At 42.8% G+C, this 21,386-nt stretch overlaps 1 protein-coding gene across 2 annotated transcripts; it reads right to left on the bottom strand.

The window, feature by feature from the left end:
* Nucleotides 1–3,645: 3,645 nt before the first annotated feature.
* On the bottom strand, nt 3,646–21,147 carry Serpinb6 (serpin family B member 6). Of its 2 annotated transcripts, none has more exons than XM_020177992.2 (7): nt 20,991–21,147; nt 14,778–14,952; nt 11,803–11,955; nt 8,244–8,361; nt 7,396–7,538; nt 4,485–4,640; nt 3,646–4,181 (listed from the first exon to the last, which is right to left on the bottom strand). In XM_020177992.2, the coding sequence occupies exons 2-7, from the start codon at nt 14,940–14,942 to the stop codon at nt 3,777–3,779; spliced, it is 1,140 nt and encodes a 379-aa protein (XP_020033581.1). In that variant the 5' UTR covers nt 14,943–14,952; nt 20,991–21,147; the 3' UTR covers nt 3,646–3,776. The 2 variants fall into 2 exon arrangements, with proteins under 2 accessions (XP_020033581.1, XP_020033580.1); XM_020177991.2 differs by lacking the exon at nt 20,991–21,147 and adding an exon at nt 20,602–20,817.
* Between the last annotated feature and the right edge of the window lie 239 nt (nt 21,148–21,386).

Raw genomic sequence — 21,386 nt, 5'->3', positions numbered from 1 at the left:
AATCAAATACCTAGGTGTAAACCTAACAAAAGATGTGAACGACCTCTACAAGGAAAACTATAAACTTCTGAAGAAAGAGATTGAGGAAGACTATAGAAAGTGGAGAGATCTCCCATGCTCATGGATTGGTAGAATCAACATAGTAAAAATGGCTATACTCCCAAAAGTAATCTACATGTTTAATGCAATTCCCATCAAAATCCCAATGACATTCATCAAAGAGATTGAAAAATCTACCATTAAATTTATATGGAAACACAAGAGGCCACAAATAGCCAAGGCAATACTCAGTCAAAAGAACAATGCTGGAGGTATCACGATACCTGACTTCAAACTATATTACAAAGCAATAACAGTAAAAACTGCATGGTACTGGCACAAAAACAGACATGAAGACCAGTGGAACAGAATAGAGGACCCAGATACGAAGCCACACAACTATAACCAACTTGTCTTTGACAAAGGCACAAAAATATACAATGGAGAAAAACCAGCCTCTTCAACAAAAACTACTGGGAAAACTGGTTAGCAGTCTGCAAAAAACTGGAACTAGATCCATGTATATCACCCTATGCCAATATTAACTCAAAATGGATCAAAGATCTTAATATCAGACCACAAACTCTAAAGTTGATACAGGAAAGAGTAGGAAATACTCTGGAGTTAGTAGGTATAGGTAAGAACTTTCTCAATGGAACCCCAGCAGCACAGCAACTAAGAGATAGCATAGATAAATGGGACCTCATAAAATTAAAATCTTCTACTCATCAAAAGAAATGGTCTCTAAACTGAAGAGAACACCCACAGAGTGGGAGAAAATATTTGCCAGCTACACATCAGACAAAGGACTGATAACCAGAATATATAGGGAACTTAAAAAATTAAATTCTCCCAAAACTAATGAACCAATAAAGAAATGGGCAAGTGAACTAAACAGAACTTTCTCAAAAGAAGAAATTCAAATGGCCAAAAAACACATGAAAAAATGCTCACCATCTCTAGCAACAAAGGAAATGCAAATTAAAACCACACTAAGATTCCACCTCACCCCTGTTAGAATAGCCATCATTAGCAACACCACGAACAACAGGTGTTGGCGAGGATGCGGGGGAAAAAGGAATCCTCTTACACTGATGGTGGGAATGTAAACTAGTACAACCACTCTGGAAAAAAATTTGGAGTCTCCTTAAAAAGCTAAACATTGATCTACCATTTGATCCAGCAATACCACTCTTGGGGATATACCCAAAAGACTGTGACACAGGTTACTGCAGAGGCACCTGCACACCCATGTTTATTGCAGCACTATTCACAATAGCCAAGTTATGGAAACAGCCAAGATGCCCCACTACTGATGAATGGACGAAGAAAATGTGGTATCTATACACAATGGAATTTTATGCAGCCATGAAGAAAAATGAAATGTTATCATTTGCTGGTAAATGGATAGAATTGGAGAACATCATTCTGAGTGAGGTTAGCCTGGCCCAAAAGACCAAAAGTCGTATGTTCTCCCTCCTATGCGGACATTAGATCAAGGGTAAACACAACAAGGGGATTGAACTTTGATCACGTGATAAAAGCGAGAGCACACAAGGGAGATATGAGGATAGCTAAGACACCTAAAAAAATTAGCTAGCATTTGTTGCCCTCAATGCAGAGAAACTAAAGCAGATACCTTAAAGCAACTGAGGCCAATAGGAGAAGGGGACCAGGAACTAGAGAAAAGGTTAGATCAAAAAGAATTAACCTAGAAGGTAACACCCACGCACAGAAATCAATGAGTCAACTCCCTGTATAGCTATCCTTATCTCAACCAGCAAAAACCCTTGTTCCTTCCCATTATTGCTTATACTCTCTCTTCAACAAAATTAGAGATGAGGGCAAAATAGTTTCTGCCCGGTATTGAGGGGGTGGGGTGGAGAGGAAGTGGGCGGAGTGGGTGGTAAGGGAGGGGGTGGGGGCAGGGGGGAGAAATTACGCAAGCATTGTATGCTCATATGAATAATAAAAAAATAAAAATTTTAAAAAAAGGTCTCTGGGAACAGGATACATTCTCTTGCTGTACTGTTATAGGTCTGTGACAGACAAGGCCACTCATCTTCAAAATTCTGTACTGATCCGGCTCAAGGCTCCTTATCCCAGGGAAAGGGAAGATAATACCTGAGGCCTGGAAAGTTGTATTCCCCTCACTCCCACACTCTACAACCTCACCGCCCCGACCAGACCTTTTGCAAGGCTGTGTGAAGCGACGCCAGGCTCTTGTGCTGGCAGTAACTCTCAGAGGCACTCCCTGCAATGAACTCTACATAAACTGTGTCCCACACTGGGGTTCTGTTCCAAGTCCCCTTGTCCTTGTTCTAAAAAAAAAAAAAAAACCAAAAAACCCCGAGGAATGCTGTGCAGAGGGGAGGATGCTATGATTTGGATGTGGTTTGTCTCCCAAAGGTTCATCTGCTGGTGGGTTGGTCCCCATTGTGATGGTGTTGTGGGGTCATGTGGGCTCCACCCTGGGAAGAAGTAATTTAGGTCTTCTGAGACTAGATTAGCTCTTGGGAGAATGGGTTAAGTGAGCCTGGCACCATGCTCCTGCCATTGTGATGTTATCCACCATGGGGCCCATCACTAGGCTGAAGTCAGCACCATGCTTTAGAACCTTCAAAACCTTTTAAAAAATAAAATCCCCAGTCTCAAGTATTTTATAATGGCAACAGAAAACCAACTAAGACAAAGAATGAGGCCAAAAGCAGCAATCCCTGTCCATTTTCCTCACCTCAATCCTAACTGCCATGTTTCCTGCTGCTCCCCCATTCCACCTGTCACCATGGCTTGAGTATCATGGGTAAAATGGACCAGCTGTAGAATGGGCACATGAGTCGCATCAGGGAAGCCAGAGGGGCCCAGTCTCCTGGGGACGGCTCATAGGCCAGTGGAAATCCTTCCCACCGTGCCTTGCAATTCCAACAGCACACTTCCATGCAAACTCAGTATATCAATTTGTTTCTGAATTGCTGGATGTTGCAATTGTATTTCTACCAAGTAGCACCAATGACTGCAGAAACCTTAGCTGCCTTTCTTTGTAATACTTTGAAATTAAAAAAAAAATCACCTGTTTATTCATGCAGTGTTGTAAATACTCTACAGTGGATGGTTAGACATGTCTAGCCCCTGGCTGCAATGTGATATTTGCAGAGTAAGTGGGCAGTGTGCATTTCAATAGGAATGTGACCCACATCTAGGAAGACAGAGACACATGTAGGAAAGGAGACCAGTGTCTCAGTGGTCTGAGTCCCTGCTCACTCTGCCTTTCTGTTTGCAGGAATTTTGACACTGGGCTCCCCACAGAGGGTTTCTGAGGACTGTTCTGCCCTTCCTTGCCCACTTCTTCAAAGCCCTGCATTGGACTCTCAGTCTCACTAAAAGTAGAATGAGATTTTGATGCCACTAAAAGAGAGAAGCACCATTTATTTCCCTATGTTGGGAAGGAAGCGCAGCCACAAAGGCAGCTGTCTACTCTCAGTGAAGCTGCAGGGTCCTCCATCCCTGGGATGGTTAACATCCCAACCCCAGCATGACCAGAGACCCACAGAGGGGCAATCATAGATCCCAGAAAAGCACTTCACATGCAGACACACAGACACACAGTTCTGAAGGTGGGATCCCATGATCAGGCCCTTTATTTTTCTGAATTGTCAGTGCACTGATAAGGTCACTTGGGTCAGAGGAAGAGTGGTGGGTGGGTGAAAGGTGGTCTGCATGAAGTGACAACCCTGTGCTCAGGGTGAGGAGAACCGGCCGCAGAACAAAATCCCGTTGGTCTTGCTGTGCTGGATGAAGAACAGGAAGGGGTGGTCAGCACAGAAGCGGGGGGTGTACCGAATGCAGCGCATCATCATCACGGCAGCAGTAGCGGCTGCAGCCTCTGTGCCCTCCTCATTGACCTCAATGAAGGATTTGTGCACAACCTTGGACAGACACAGGTCTCCCTTGGACGAGATTCCAGAAAAGTCTGCCTTGTCTGGCTCAAAGGCGTCTGTCATGCCCAGACTGCAAAGAACATCCTTCATGTCATAATTCTCCTCCAGTTTAAACCGAGGGAGGAAAACCTCTACTTCTTCTGCATCCATCTTGTCTGGTCTTGTCCACTCTATGAATTTCTCATAAGTAATTTCCTTTTCCACCTAGAAGAAGAGGGTTAGAGATTTTAAGCCCCAAGACAGGGCCACCCACATATGATGGTGACGAGTGGCTGGCCTGGCCATGATCAGAAGTGGTGCTTGTGGTAAATACAGTAGCCAGGAGGGGCTGGGGTATAGTTCAGTGATAGAATGCTTGCTTAGCATGCTCAAGACCCTAGGTTCCATCCCCAGCACCACAAATAAAATTTTAAAATAAGTTAACTGGGACCTGGAAAGAGCTGCTACAGCAGAAACCCAGAGGCTTCTCTCTCGCCATAGTGGAAGCATAGGGCTGAATATCCTTACCGTTCTCAGATCAGTGTCCTCATCTGGAAGCAAGATAAGCATGTTCAGCTCCTCACCCACATAAGGAAGGGCCAGAATCTTTGTGGATATTTCTCCTATGTAGGTTATTTTAAAAGTAGCCTTCTTAGACATCATCTGCACAGGTCTCTCCTCATTCTGTAAAGGAAATGGATAAGCATTTAGTTGAAACAAGACCCAACTGACACACTGGACAAATTCAATGGAGGGAGTCTCAGTCCCTTTTAAACACTGTGTTTGGGCTCAAAATACTCCATAAGACCTTCCTCATCCTCTGCTAGAATTTAGACCTTAAATGTCCCCAGAAGGCCCATGTTTAAAGGTGTGGTCCTCCGGTATGAGAGGTATGCCCTTGATGGAGATTGTGGGACCCTGCTCCTCTTCTTCCTCTTTTGCTTCTTGGCTGTGAGGTGATCAATTTTGCTCTACCACACACTCCCACCATTGCCATCCTCCTCATGATACAATAGCGTCATTCTATCTCTGCCAGGTAAGCTTATCCCCAGAACCCAGAGAGGACATTCTTTGCCTTCTCTATATCACCTTTGCAATGAAGGCTTCTTCAATACCGCTCATCTGCAACTATACCCCAAAACAACTTCCTGCCCCTCTTTTGTATGTCTCAATAGCACTTAGCATGACCTAGTAACTCCTACTCCCTTATGCATGCTTACTGTATCTGCCTCAGGAAAACATCAGCTTCACAAGGATAGGTGTGCTCAGTCAGCTAATGGTGGGAACAGAGCAGGCACTTAACAGCTGTTGACTAAATGAATAAACTAATGAGTGGATATACTGAAGGGCTGAGCAAAATTAACACGTCTTGCCAGAAAAAAGTACATTTTTTGCCAATGTATCCCCAACCAGACAGTGAGAAAGCCCCAAGGATGATGATCACATCCTATCTAACAACGCTCCATGGCTCCTGACCACTCTGTGGTTTAAATGAATGCCATGTGACAGGCACAGCCTAAGGCCCTTTGTTATCCCCAGTTCTTTGGCACAGAACATCATTCTGTATCAACTAGAACAAACCAAAGTTTTCTGCTGCTGTGCTATGTCTTGCCTTTCTAGAACTTGCCTGAATTAACCCTCAGTCAGAACAGTCTCCTGCCATTGGCTCCTCAGTCATCCAGGGCCAACAGCTGGCATGCTTTTTCCATAACTGGCCAGAAAGTAAGCATTTCTGCTTTGTGGGCAATGCACTTTCTGCCACAACTCCAGTCTCTTGTTATAGCATATATAAACAAAGAAGCATGACTGTTTCACTAAAACATCATCTAAAAACACAGGCATGGGCTGGCTTTGGCTCACTGGCCACAGGGTACTGACCTCTGCCTTAAGTAATTTCTCCCCATGCCCAGGTCTCCTTTTAACATAAAAGGATCTAATCTTAGTAATTTAATGACTCACTAAATATACAATTGTGTCAAGTTCCATTTCATTTAGAAGGAACTAAAATGAAAGTCCATATTAACTCAAAATCTGTGCCCTTGGAGGCAACACATGCACAGCAGCCCAGCACCTCCTCTTTGGCAGAACCCCTCACCATCCTGTTCCTAGTGGAAGTCATATGAAATAGTTCTAGTCTATGTGATATACAGGAAGGACTTCCCTCTGATTACAAGGATAAAACCTCTGAAGGAGGTTTTTTGCCCTCCATTCTCTGTCCTTCCTCCTCGCTGGTGGAGAGTCTGAGCTATTTGGGAAACATAATAGTCCCCATGATAAGGACAGCAGAGCAGGAAGGGAAAGCCAGTTCTAGAGAATATCACCCCAGGGCCAAGTCAGCCCCAGGCTCTATTCTCCTCCAGACCTCCTGGCTGGGGAGATGAACACCTATGAGTTAAACTATAGTGATCTGGGGTTTTTGTGGCTCAGAGATGAATGAAGTCCTAACATGTATCTTGTTAAAGATTAATTTCAAGGAGAGAAATAGGTTTGTGGAGACAAAACAGGATGGTTCATTTTAGAATAAAGCTCACAATAAAATGCATTTCTTGAGAAAGTAAAGATTCAGATTCAACTTGCCCTGAAAAATCAAAGTTTTGGTCAATCACCCAGAAAACACAGTAGTTAATCTGTTCTATCTGCTTTGGGATGTATGTGGGGAAAAAAGAAAGATTCAAAAGAAACAAAAAAACTATAGTTAAAGACTTAAAGAAACTGGATTCAGTAAGAGAATGATACTGGACCATTAGCAAATAACTTCTTCCAAGCTGGAGGTGGTTAAACTCAGTGTATCCTGCACACAAGTCCCTTTGTCTGCTGTTTTTAAACAGAAATCTGTACTTATATTATCCTTACTATCAAAACGAGACTGGAGAACAACAGTGGTTCAGTATTTACTGAGCACTACCATATGCCAAGCATGTGTAAGACAGAAAAGTTGAACCGCTGCAGTATCTCGTGGAGATCAGCAGTGCAATGGTGACAGCTTGGAGGAGGGGCAGAACCTAGAAGGCGCTCCCAGGGGAACACTATTAGGAAGAAAGGAGTGTATCAATACTGAGGGAATGGGGAGAATTGGCAGGAGCCAGGGCACAAAGAACCTTCTATGCCATATTTGGAGTTCAAATTTTATGTCATAAGCTCTGAGAAGTCTAAAAAGTCTTAAAGTAAGCCTGAGAGCTACCTCATCAGATTTGCCTTGTGGACAGACACCAGGGACAGTATGGATGGTGACAGTAGTGGGGATGTACCAAAAGCTGGGGAGTGCATAGCCACCTGTGGTAACATACAAAAGGAGAAGAGCAAAAGAAAGGTCCCAAGGCTTTGTCTGCCAGGCTGTCCAATGCCACTTGAAGCTAAAACATGCAGCCTTCCCGCACGTTTTAGAAAGTAACATGAACATTAACCATGTCCAGAAGTGTCGTTTCTGAACAATATTCACCTTGCTGACTTTAAACAGACTCTCCTGGGTCAGCTCTTTGTTAAACTGACCCTCCCAGTTTCCTTTGAAGTAGATGGCATTCACGAGAACCAGACCAGTTGATGGATTCACTGAACCTGGAGACAGCAACTCTGTAATTTTATCTGAAAGGAAGAGTTCAAGAGCCAGTCAGCTAAGGAGTTTGCTAGTGTGTACGTTAGGGAGGAGATGCAGAAGGGCCGCCTCCTTGTATGGTAAGTACACTGATAAAGGATGTCACTGTATACATGTATTGAAAATCACATGATATTCAATATGCATCATTTTATGTTTTAGGTACATGTTAAAGTAAATTTACATTTTAAAAAAAAGATGAGTGATTCTAAGATGTTCTTTGCAAGAGGAAAGCATCTGCATGAGAAGTCACAGGTGAATGAGGGCTGGGCCAAGCCCCCTGCAACAGTATGGGAGAAACACAAGTGTGAGCTTCAAAGAGGCACCTCCAGTTTTATTTGCAAAAAGATTAACCAAAAAAACAAAGTGTGGATTGTTCTGAAGAGGTGTAGTGAATATTGCGAGATGTCAAAGATACTCTAATGAGAGGAGGAAAAAGCTAGAGAAAAATGTCAGATGTTGACAATATTTCAGAAGCTTATTTGTAAAATTGACAGTTATTTAGAGAACAAAAATCCATGCCCATTTTCATCTGATGCGCTCATAAAGGAACCAGCAATAAAACCAATTAAAATACTATTAAAAATGGAGTAACAGGGTAACAGAGGCTGGAATGTGGCCCAGTGGTAGATCACATGGTCAGCATGCCCCAGGCCCTGGGTTCAATTCCCAACACCAAATAAAAGTATGTTCACCTTCTGTCTTTTTGGCTACCCAGGTGTTTATGTGTTTTCGGGACTCCTCTGTGGCACCAACAAAGTCAAGCTCTTCCATCTCTGCTTGGTAGAATTTGTAGCAGGAATCTTTAAAAGACTAACACAAAGCAACATAACTACACAGCTATAAAAATTATTAACACCAACAGCTTACTTCTTTAACACACCAAAGCAGAAAAACAAGGATCTGATTGTGTACAGGTATAATTTACACATAAATATGAGGGATAAACCTAAAATCTAACCTGTTTTCAGGGTTTGGGTTTTTAGTTTGTTTGGCTTTGTTTTGTCTGTAGTGCTGGGGATCAAACCCAGGGTCTTGCATCCGTTAGGCAGGCACTCTGCCACTGAGTTACATCCCAGCCCTTGACTTCTGGAGATAGGATCTCACTATGTGGCCCAGGCTGGTTTCAAACTCTTGATCTTCCTGCCTTCACCTCCTAATGTTGGGATTAAAGACATGTACCACCATGCCCTGTTTCACCTCTCTTTAATGTTAGCTTATGAACAAAGTAAGACAGTACTCTATCAATAAAACTTCATGAACTGCTGAATGGTTAAGGTGTAGCTGAGGCTCAACAAGGTAACTTATAAATCCATACCATCCAAACTGGTGTCACATGTGGCCAGCCACACAGCACCTAAGATATGGGCAGTGTGACTGGAGAACTGAATATTTTGATTACATTGGAATATAAATAGCTATGTGTGTCTAGTCGTTACCATGCTAGATGACTCAGTTTTAATTTAGCCTTAGTTTCTCAAAAAGCTTTTGGGGCTATGGCTGTAGCTCAGCGGTAAGAATACTTGCCTACCATGCACAAAGCCTGTGTTTCCTCTCCCGTATTGAAAAAAAGTTCAAACTATTTTGCTGATATATCCTACCAACATGATAATGACAATGATCAACATATGCCATATTAAAGAAGGAAATTTGATGAACATAAACAGGCTGAAATAACTCACCAACACTGCACTGTGAAATGATTTCAAGTTTTTTTTGAACAGCTATGGCTACATGTTAAACTCCCAATTGGAGCACTAATTTTATAATATAGGATTTTGCGTTTCTCCTTCAGTAGAGTATGAGAACAAAGATGTGACACAGTGGTTATGAACACAAGTGCTTCAATTATCAGCTGTGTGGAGATAGGAAAGCTGGTCCCTCCATACCTCATCCTCGCCTGTGCAAGGAGACACCTCCAAGAATCACTGTGAGGTCTGGATGGATCACTTTCATTCTTCCTGCTTTATCTAACATTACTAACTTCCAGTATGTTTCAGGCACTATAAAGGTGAACTGCACAGATCATCTTACTTAATCCTAGCATAGTTCATGCTCTGCCAACTTTACTCATCTGTGTTTGAAGATTTTTTAAACCTCTCATTCTAAGAAAACAGCCTGGAAGGATCCTGCCTTAAAAGAAGGATGTGTGCTCTTTGTGCTCTTTAACTCATTCTCCAAGGGGGTAGTGGAGTAGCTCAAATGGTAGAGCTCTGGCCCAGCAACTGTGAGGTCCTGAATTCAAACCCCAGTAGTGCAAAAAAAAAAAAAAAAAAAAAAAGGAATAACTTATTCTCCAGTCTCTTTCCAAAACACAGACACCACTATCTTGAACAATAAGGTTGAGGCTATATTAGGCAAAATATATATATATAAAGGGAACATGGACCTTTGAGACAAAGGAACACTATGTCTGTTTTTGGGTGATGGTACCAGACTTGTATTTGAATTAGAAATAAACATTTATTTTGTTTTGGAAAAAGGAAAAAAAAAACACAGCTTGGAAGCAAACTGATCACATATAATGGAGAACTTGCCACATCTTTGGGTGATTTTTTTACAACTTTAAAGACACTAAAAAAATAACTGCTATTTAAGTTACGACTTCATAAGCAATGACTAATTGTACTAAAGTAATATATCTATTTATAGATTTGGGTTAGTATTTGGATTCTTGTAATACTAAATTACTGAGAAATAACTGACATACTTCTATTTTATGTCCCAATTTCAAAAAAGAATTCTAATCAATTCTTTCTTTAAAACAGCCACAAAATAAAATTAAATAAGTCAATCCTTTGTGTTTGTTGTAAGTTTTTGTTTTGTTTTGTTTTTTAAATTTGGAAGGCTTTAAAAAGATGATGACAACCTCAAAAGCTATGACTAGCAAGTAAGTCAAACAAGTTAGGGGGAAAAAGAAAAATCACACTTGCCAATATCTGACCTCATGCTTGACTACATTTTACATCACTTAGTTTTAACAATTTAGAATCTGAAAGATTCGAAAAAAATGACCAAAAAAAACCAATAAAAAATTGATATCCTAAGCACAAAATTTTTGCACCCAACTTTGTCTTATTAAAAACTCTTATAAATCAGTAAGAAAAGTGAATGTAGGCCCGTAGAAAATATATACACTATTCACAGAACACAAACAGGCTAAGTATCCCTTATCCAAAATGCAAAGGACCAAAGGTACTTTAGATTTTGGAATTTTTCAGATTTTGGATTTAGGGATGCTCAGCTTGCTTATGCTCAACATATATGTAAGACAAGTTGATGCATCTCAAATAATCAAAATTTGAAATATTGAGATCATACAATGTTGATAAGAGTGGCTCAAGGTGTAGGTCCCAAGTTCAAATCGCAGTACCACAAAAAACCAATACACTGCCGGTATCTCCAGAGGGAATATAGACAGCATTTTGAAGAGCAATTCAGTAATATAGATTAAAATCTCTAAGCTTCACTTCCTTCCTCCCTTCTACAAATCATTTTGGAGCAACACATGCACATGTGTACAAAATCACATTCAGTAACTGTTATGGCCCACATTAGGTATAAGCTAAACGTCCACCCACGGGCCAATGGTCTATCACATTAGCATATATCTATCCCTAAGACTATCAGATGATGGTTAACAGCAGTGCGGTAGCAGAGATGCTTGGCATGAGTGAGGCTCTAGGTTCCATCTCCAGCAATAAATAAATAATAATGGTAATAGTGTGTATATCCACATATATTAAAATGCAAACAATGAAAGAAACAAATTACAAAATATGTATGGTCTAGTGGCATTATGCAGGGAAAATTCTCAAAGCAAAACTTCTAAATCTGCAGGAGGACATACCTCAAAATGAAAGTGCTTGGATTGGAGGTGTGGCTCAAGCAGAACACCTGCTTTACAAGTGTGAAGCCCCAAGTTCAAAACCCCAGTTTAAAAAAAATTTAAAAACTGAAAAATAAAACCTCTTATCCTCAGAGGGATGATGGATAAGGGAAAGGGGCTGATGAGGGCTCGTGTTTTTGATGGCTTTATTTGCATCCTACACAATAATATACTCACATGACTTGAGTAGTTTTCTGATTTTTTTTTTTTTAATGAGAAAAACCATGAGAGCATATAAACAAATATGAGAAGTTCAGAGTGCCCAGAGATCTGGGTGAATTCTCAGCTCACACTCTTTCTGACATACTAATGATCCCTCTCCTCCCCACCACCTTGCTTTGTGAAAAACAGCAGGTATGACTTACTGAAAGGAAATCATAAGACTTTTCTCCAAAGAGCCTGTTGGCTGTTCTAAGCAAGTACTGCGTGCCGGTCTTGTTCACTTCAGCAAGAAGTGACTGGAAGTCCTGGTGGAAATCTCCGCCTCCACTGCTGCTGAATTTATTGAAACAAAGTGCCTGAAATTATAAACAATAAAAACACACAACTTCAGTAGGATGACAGGAGATGAGTAAACATAAAAACTCAGCCTAAGAACTGTACAGATTCTTATGGCTGCTCAAAAGAACCAACTGATTAAAGATGAAGAGTACATCCTGTACCCCGTCAGCACTGGTTGGAGCAGAAAAAGCCCTCCACAAACCCTGGCTCTTTATGCTCTCTGTAGTTTGGCTGCAAACATGGCTACCAGCACAACCACACTTCCCATCTCAAAGGCAGGCTGCTCCTGACATTAGCCAGTGTTGTCTCTCCCCTATCCTTGGGTCTGGGTTGGCTCTCTAGCTCTGATCAACAGAATTCAGAAGTGATGCTATTCCAAGTATAGGTCTTAAGATACCAGGCAGTTGACACATTCATGTTCATGTACTGGTAACCATGACTGAAGTATGTCAAACTATCCCATTGGAGGCCACATGGGAGACCTCTGGACAAGAGGCCATGATACGGGGGGAGAGTTGCTTGGAAGACAGCCATGGCTCCAGCCAACAGCCAATAGAGGTCCAGGTCTGAAAGACACCTCCTTGGACCTTCCAACTCACTGAAGCATCTGCATGAGTAACCCCACCTGGCACCACAGGGAGAACAACTGCCTATCAGGCCACAGAATCTGACCAACAATCCAATGTTACTTCCAGCCACTAAGTTTTGGGATGGTTTGTTTTGCAACAATAGGTAACACATGCAGTAGTGCAGAAATATTCTGCCAAAAACCTCAAACATGGTGCTGGCTGTGGACTTGGGCAGCTGGCAGAGGTAGAGGGACAGCAGAAAAATTACTCCTGGAGGCTGGAAAAAGATAGGCCTGTGGTATAATAGTGTGTTCTAGCAGAAGTGGAGACAGTTGCCTTCAGTGACAGGCAAGAGGGAAAGACATTTTCCCCATTACATCCCATATTTGGCTAAGGTATCTGGAAAGAATGTGGCTTCTCTTAGTTACCTAGGATAAAGGATGGGAAGAGAGAGAAGTGAAAAGGAATGTTCAAGGAGAACTTCAAGGTCTTGTTGAACAGAAAATAAGATATTTCTTATCCCTAGCTTCTCCAGTTGGCAAGTGATTCTAAAAGAAAGAAAAGACCTCAAGATAAAGATCAAATCCTCGTCCTCAGAAGTGAGATCAAGAGCCACTCTTAAAACCTTAGGAAGATCAATGCAACATCTAATTGTCCTGGACAAAGGGGCTTTTGTTTTTTTTTTGGAGACAGGGTCTCATTATGTAGCTCAGGCTTGTCTTGACCTATGTAGCCTAGGCGGGCTGGCCTCACTCAATCCTTCTATATCAGCCTCTGGAGTACTGGGATTACAAATGTACACCACCACATCCAGCCAGAGGAGTCTCTAAGTATCTCAAGGACATTGTCCTACAGCCCTGACTACCAACCCAACGTAAGTTTATCATAAGAAGGTTTGTACACATGGCCTTTGTCCAGTGTAGTACACTGTAAATTGATATATAGAAATCCTACAATAATTTTAAAGAAGCTGTAACAGCTTGGAGCTAAAAGGGAGAAACCTTTCAAAGTGAGGTGAGCACAGATCCCCCGACTCTCTTTGGGCAGGACACAGGCTGAAAGAGCAACAAACACGGCTATTTCTTATAGAAAAGGTACTTGCCAAGACTAAGCCCAGAATGCAGAGGACAGAGCCCTAGTTAAAGGCGATGGATTAGGGAAACACAAATTGAAGCTAATGAAGGGACATTTCTGCCCTCAGAGCAGAGGACACTGGCCACACACACCTGGCTGGTTTGGGTATTGCTATAGATCAGTGACTGCTATGTTCCTCCCTTCCCTCTTGTCATGGGCTGAACATGTTTCCCAACCCCACAAAAAATAATCCACATGTTGAAGTTCTAACCCCAATACCTCAAAACATGACCATATTTGGAGACAGGCCCTTATAGAGATAATAAAATGAGGTGATAAGTGTGAGCTGGTATCCTTGTAAGAAGGGACAATTAAGGGGCAGCAAAGTAATTAAAGTGTTAAGAGTCCCTGCCTAGTAAGCATGAGGCCTCAAGTTCAAATCCCAGTGCCACAAGAAAAAAAGTAAATTAAGACAGACACGCACACAGGGGAGATCATGTGAGGATGCAGAGAGAAGATACCATCTTCAAGCTAAGGATGTCCATGGAAAACCAGACTGCCCAACCAGACTTGATTTTAAACTTAGCCTCTACAACTGTAAGAAAATAAATATGTTGTGATGTTTGTTACACAGCCTTAGCAGACTAACACATTTCTCCTTCCCCCATTTCTAAAAGGAATGGCACTGTGGCTAACCCTCACCATCTGACCGTTTTGTATAGAGGAAGATAATCTGTCTCTGTAGTTCACGGGATTCTGTATCCAATGAACTACATCCAAGGAGATGCATCTGCAGAGCTTCAGTTGTTCCTGTTCCTAGACTCCTATATAAGCTGGCCCCATGACAGGAAGATACTTGAAAGTCTTTGGAAAGGAAGGCTCAGTGTACATTGTGGGAAGGCTGAGAGCCAGTAGGAGACAGAGGTCAGAGAGTGGAAGTCATTAGTGGCCTTGATGCACCATGCCTTCAGTGTTCATTCCCCAAGACAAAAATGGCCACCATCACCCCCAATAGATCAGGGCACTTGCACCAGGGCCTCAGCAGAGGTAGCATGTCCTTCTCATCAATTCTCCATTCACACCCCTATGACACCTGTGGTTATCCATCAAGAGCAATGCCTTTCGGATTTGAAGTGTGGAGGACCAGCCCATTGACAATCATGGCACCGACTATTGTTATGAAAGGCACTAGTTACCTGAGCCATCTGGTCTGCAGTGGTTCTCTTTGCCCCCATGAAGACCATCGCCAGGGCTGAAGAGATGCTCATGGGTGAGAAAAACACATTTTTCGAGCTGTCTTCACCCAGCGTTTTCAGAAGGTTTAAGGCAAAAGTGCTATTTGCTTCTAACAGAGTACTCATGATGGCAAGCCTGGAAGAATGGATTTAAAGCCAGTATCACATAAACACAGGATTACATGTCAACTGCACTTTTGTTCTCATTAATACCATGATGCTTTGGTTCAGTAAGCAAATAGAGATACACACAAAACTTGAGTGTTTTTAGAGCCTCAAGATTATTTTATGCATTCCTAATATTAAATGAAAAGGGGGAACAAGTTTTTAACAACACGACCCTGTTTTGTGCACACTTGTTATTGCACGCTTGCCCACATGCATGGAGGAAGTACAGGAGGGGGCACATGGGATGTATTTCTGCAGTCACTTCCTAGGGGTGAAGTGCTTCCATTCCACATTCTTTTGTGTAATTCAAGGGCTCACTGTGTTATTTTATAATTTGAAAAACATTCAAAATAAATTTACTCAAGTTATATAAGATGAGATAAACAAGTGTTTTATAATGGGGGAGAAAAGACCCAACCTTAGAGAAACCTGAAGGCTTAAAAGAAAAAAGTCAAATCACATACAAAGCACCCTCAATACCCCTTCTAAGAAACCTACTGACATGACCAAGCCAAGTCTAACAGCATGCTAAGGTCATCCTGCTGCCAAGGGCCAGGTCTTCTTTCCGCTTATTCTGTCCTGTGAGGACACAGGGTCCGTGTGCTTATCAGACAGCCTCATATGCAGTCAGCAGGCACACGCCTACTTCCATCTTAAAGGAAAGTTTTTTGTTTTGTAAAGATAACTCAAAAATTTTTGATGCTACAGGTTATGACAGAAACAGAGCAGTTGAGCACAGGGAGTACATTGATATGTGGGTTGGGACAAATTTATTTCTATAAAACAAAGTAAAAACAAAAGTATACCTTCCAGATGGGATGACGGGACCTCAAGTTTTTATTGGGGATTATAGAGATGGGGATGGCTAATCCTAAAAAACCTGATTGTGTGTCATTCACTCTCAGACACTGGGCTATGCATCATCGACTCCTCCCACATAACAGGTGGAAAAAAATATTTTGGTCTTGGATGGCCAGCCTGTCCTGTTATTTTTGGGGGGGGGGGGAGAAGGGGAAGCCTCCACTGACTACCAGTCAACAGGACCCTGATATTTGTCATGAGCCATCTGTTACATCAGCAATCTCGGATGTGATCCCTTAACATCTAAGTCATGGTTCCCAGCCATCAAGCTTCCTAGTCCTCATGACCACTGACTTGTGTTCTGCTGATTTATGCCAGGTTTCTGACTACTGAGGAGACCGAGTCATAACTAAATAAAAGTTTACTTTAGAATTGTTTATGGCAAGTCTTCTTAATGACCACCTCATAATTTTGGTTTAGCAATTATCTTAAATGATGCTAATACAGTTAGTGCCTTATATGTGTCTGTGACTAAAAATATGTGGAGCCATATACTGTACCTAAATGTTGTACACGTTTGAGTTAAAAATATTTGAGTTTGGTAAATATAAAATAACCAACTAATGCCGTCTTATCTAAGAAGCATTGCATCTAACCTTCTTGCATATGACAATGGTCAATAGGACTTTTGGCATTTCTGTTATTTATGATCAATGCCATTTGGATAGGAGAAAACTGCCATTTGGGCAGCCCTACTGTTTGAATCTGGACTACATCTATTTGTCTTGGTTGGGTTAACATTGTTATATATAAGACAAAATTAAACATTAAACATTAGGGCTGACCTAGGATTTCCCATCAGTGCTATATACCTGTTACTTATCCAAAAATTTAAGGTAACTAAATTAATATAACTATACGGCCTTTATTAAACTGATGCTGTTGCTGACTCCACTGTATATTACATATATTTGTGTTTTCCTTATAAAGTCTCCTAAGATACAAAAGTTTTTTTAACAAAAACATGATACCAAGCTGGTGTCCTCCAAATTAAAACTTAATGCTAGCCTTTTGCAGATTTTTGGACATGTGTTCCTAACTGTAACAACAAAAAATTAATGGTGCTGATATAACACTGCTAATCATAATTATTATCCTATACACAATGGAAATACCTAGACTGTTCTGTTAGTTGCTAAACTATTTATCAAAATTTTAATTGTGGCTATCTTAAGTTTTGTCATTGCTAGCTCTGACATTGTCCACAAATATTTGCTAAATATTTCCCCAGTGGGAGAATGCTAACATTCTAAGACATTCCCAGTGATTCCCCTGAGTGGAAGAAGGGAACCCACACAATAAACAGAAGCAAGAGTGCATATTCAGAGATCCCAAGGAATGGGAAGAGAAACCAAACTGAAGGACTCTGAAGAGAACATGGTATACACCTTTCAGTTATAACTGGTCAGCTGAACTTGGGCCCCAAAGACATCCAGATCCTAATCACTGAACCTGTAGCAGTTTCCTTATACAGCAAAAAAGGCTTTGCAGCTATAAGGATCTTGTGGCCCCTTATAAGTGGGGCTGTCAAACTAAAAAAAAAAAAAAATTTCAAGAGAGCTAAGCTCTCTAGAGCAAAAGATTTTGAGAATAGCAAAGGGTGGCAACCCAGGGTGCACATACCATGAAAATCAAAGGCACAGCATAGGAAATGAGGACAAAGGGGAACCTTTAATATCAAGATGAGTCCATGCAGATTTTACCTTATACTCTGGTTTACTTTAATGGTTTCCTGGGTTGAATAAATCTTAAGCGGGTGTCCCCTCCCTGTAAAGACAGGGAGTAGGGCTGCCTGCCTGGTTTATGGTCATTGGTCACCCTAGCACGTAGCACCATACACTCACTCTTTTTGTAGCCAAGCATACTTGTGTAGTTAGTGGAGCTTGTGGCTTCAGTACCACTTTCACTGGGGTTTACAAAGCCTGGGCCAAACACCAAATTTCAATTTCTTATAGCCTGGTCTTTCCTTAAAAAGTATTAGTTGGGTTTTCCTCTGAGTTGCATAACCCAGAGGTCTATCAGGGAACTTGGCTCTGAGTTTTTCAGGTCTTTAGGTTCCTCTGTAACTTGAAATAGACTGTTTATGAAGAAATTCCAGATGGAATACGCACATCACTGAATTCTTCTGTGCTTTTTTTACAGCTCATCTTGCTTGCCTCACCTGAGTTCATTAATGGATGTAAGGCTTTTTACAACCAACCTGTTTCAACTAACTGCTGATGTTTGTCCTCTTGGTGCTCAAACTGTCCTAACTTGGCTAGCGAGAATCTCTTGAAATTGGTTATTTTACCCTAAGCTGTTGGTCTCAAAACCACCTTTTTTTTTTTGAACAATAGGGACTTCCAGGTTCAGGTTGAATTTTTCTAGTCCAGAGACATGATATCACTGTCTCTAGTTTCTTTAAAGGCAGGCCTTTCTCTTAACTGTTCAACAAATGTGCCAGGAACATACTCACAGATCACACACAAACCCAACACCCAGGGATGGCTTTCTAAGTCCCCACTGCTACTGCTCCAGCAGTAAGCTGGGAAGGATACTTCATGAATACACACATGTAAAATCAGGCTCTACTTCAAAATTACTCGCTACTTGAAAAATAGTATTCTTTTAAAAAAAAAAAACAACCACAGACATAAGAACTGCACGTTAAGATCTTATGAAAGAACAATTTGGGGCTGGCAGAATGGCTCAAAAGGTAGAGCACCTGCCTAGCAAGTGCGAGGCCCTAAGTTCAAACACCAATACTTAAAAAATATATGTATATATATAAACATATATATATATATATATATATATATATATATATATATATATATATATATACACACACACACACACTTTTTAAAACAAGTCTAACAAATCTATCCCAGGATCATTTTTTCCCCCACATCACCAGTAACCTTGAGCACTTAATGTTCATAACTGATCTTATTCAGCTGATCAAGTCATAATTTTAAGGAGTCACTATTTAACTGTGCTGCTTCTTTGAAGGATGCCTTCCTTCCTTCAAAATGTAGCTATTTAAACATTAGATGTATGGAAACTTGGACTCCTGCTTTGTTTTCTTGTGCAGGGTGCATGGGCCTGTGTGTCTTCTTATGTAAACAAGGAAATTATGCATTGTTTTCTTGTGCTGTCTTCTTGAAAATACAAGGTGTGTGGTCCTCAAGGGGATGGTACAGCATGTACTTGCATGTCCTTATTATCAGATACAAGAGGGAAAATGTTGATTGTTCTAATTTTATCCTACTAATACTGGTCTAAGTTGGCTGTAATTCATAATTTTATCCTACTAATACTGGTCTAAGTTGGCTGTAATTCACTGAACTGTAATAAAATGCCTTGGACCGGAATTGGCCTTACATAGTTTTAAACAGTCATTCCTGGATATCTGAAAGACATTAGTTGGTTATCTGTCAGATGCTCAGTTCCCTCATATAAAGTAATGTATTTTATATGACCTATGTACATTCTTCTATATACTTTAACTTCTACATGGCTTATAATACTCAATGTAATGTAAATAGTAACAGTTGTTACATATCATATTGTTTGGGGAATAATAACAAGGAAGAAAGTCTGTACTTGTTTAGTACAGAGGCAACTTCTCTTCTAGTACTTTCTAAGTAGCCCAGGCTGACCTCAAATTCTAGATCCTCATGCCTTAGCAGGCAAGTGCTGGGATTTACAGACCACAGACACCTGGCTTCTCCCACTATTTTCTACCTGTTGTTCATTTCTATCTGCTGCCAGCCTGTTATCAAATGCAATCCATGGGTACAGAACCTGTGGATGTGAAGAGCCAATTGTACTTGCTTTATGGAGCCAACTAGGACCTAAAGTGAACCATTTCTCTGTGATAGTACCAAGTCATAACGGATGCAATTAATCAGAGGTAGTCACCAAAACACTGACACACCCAATATACACAGTGCAGATAACAGCAGACATTTGCATTAATTAAAGTGCACGGTACTGAACCCCAGCACCCCAATTCCTGCCCACAGTATCCTAATCCAAAGGTTACTGAATACATCAGACCCCACACAGGAATTCTAATCACACCAGGAAAGAAGCAGGCAGCTGCCAGCATACTCCTATCACAACAGTCTCCACCTAAGCAAAATCCTGACACTACAGAAGAGTACCCTTCCGTATTTCCCTTTCTTAAAGCTGAGCTTTAAAGGGGATAAGGAGAGAGACCAGAGTGTAGGTCAAATGGTAGAGCACTTCCCTAGCAAGTGCAACTCCCTGGGTTCCATCCCCAGCCCCTTAATACAAGCAATAAAGGGAAAGGGGGGAAAAAATTAACTCAAATGCCAATTTCATCTAGCACACAAACCCACACATAATCAAAATTTTCCCCGTGTCCCCTCCTAGCCTGAGAGACATCAAGACGTGTACATCTTGCCTGCGGTGAGTTTAATTAAAAAACAAAGAAAGTCACAGGTGCGAGATTTGGAATGGTCCTCATGATTATCTTCGAGACCTGGACAAGGTTGCCTGTTTGGCCAAAGTCCAGGGCGTAACCCAGGCCGGCGTGGGTGCAGAGCCCCAGGGCACATTGGGAGAAAAGGGTTTGGGGGAGCCGGGCAGGCGGCCCTTGGCACGGACCCCTCGGCCTCCAGCCCTCCCGGGTTCCCAACGCCCGGCGACCTGCGTCACAAGTCCGCGGCCCCCAGGTCTCGGGGCGGGAGCGGTCACCAGTGGCCGGGACAGGCGGGGCTACCCGTAGCTACGGGTCGGGCGGGGTCACCTGTGGCCCTGGGTCTCCGCGCAGCAGTCCGGCCGGCTTCGCGTCACCCCCATCCTCCGCCGGCCGCTTAACCCTCGGGCGCTGGGCCTGCGCGCCCCGGATGCGGGTGGCTCCCGGCGTCACCAGCCGGCGGGAGACCAAACACAGCACTCCGCGGCGTCAACTCCGCCGCCGCCACCACCCGGCTCCAAAGGGAACCGGAGCCGAGACACCGTCCCCCGCCCCAGCCTGCCAGAGACGCAGAGGACACAGCCCTGCGTGCCACGCCCCACTCCCCCCAGGCGCCCGGGTCCCCGCGCCCTAGGCCCACGCACGAGCCCGACCCCCTCGTCCCGGCCGCCCCGGGGGACCCTCCCCGGCGCTTTCCGGCAGCTGGAGCTGGCCCGTACCGACTCTCGACGCGCGGCGGGAAGGAGCGGAACCACGGAGAGCGGTGGCCGGACCGGCCGCTCCCGGCCTCAAATACAGGCAGGGGTGGGGGAGGCGGGGCGGGGCGGGGCGGGGCCAGGAGGGCGGGGGCCGCAGGGCAGCGCCGCGCTCGGGCTGGAGAGAGGAGGAAGGGCGGCGCCCGAATCCTCAGGTGTCCGCCAGGCACGCCCCTGTACTTTGTCCTCGCCTCAGCAGGCTGGCCCGTTCACGACTATCCTTTCTGGTCCTGGTGGTGGTGACTTCGTGCCCTGGCAAACCAAAGTGGCGAATCAAAGGTCTGGCCCTCTGGGAGTCGTCGTCGTCCTGTCTCCCCCATCTCCCTTCAAGTGGGCGGCCCCTCCAGCTAGTGTACTGTG

This window comes from Castor canadensis, chromosome 8, assembly GCF_047511655.1.
Source record: "Castor canadensis chromosome 8, mCasCan1.hap1v2, whole genome shotgun sequence".
Classification (NCBI taxonomy): Eukaryota; Metazoa; Chordata; class Mammalia; order Rodentia; family Castoridae; genus Castor; species Castor canadensis.
The sequence above is the reverse complement of the archived record's forward strand: the minus strand, read 5'-3'. Positions and strand labels throughout refer to the sequence as shown.

What these genes read in the sequence shown, in the direction of transcription:
- Serpinb6 (XM_020177991.2), bottom strand. Translation starts at nt 20,654, where the DNA reads ATGGGGGTGACGCGAAGCCGGCCGGACTGCTGCGCGGAGACCCAGGGC. An exon ending in AGTCTTATGATTTCCTTTCA is followed by an intron (nt 8,362 to 11,802) that starts GTAAGTCATACC and finishes GCTTTGTGTTAG; the next exon opens with TCTTTTAAAGATTCCTGCTA. An exon ending in AGGACACTGATCTGAGAACG is followed by an intron (nt 4,182 to 4,484) that starts GTAAGGATATTC and finishes CTCTTCTTCTAG; the next exon opens with GTGGAAAAGGAAATTACTTA.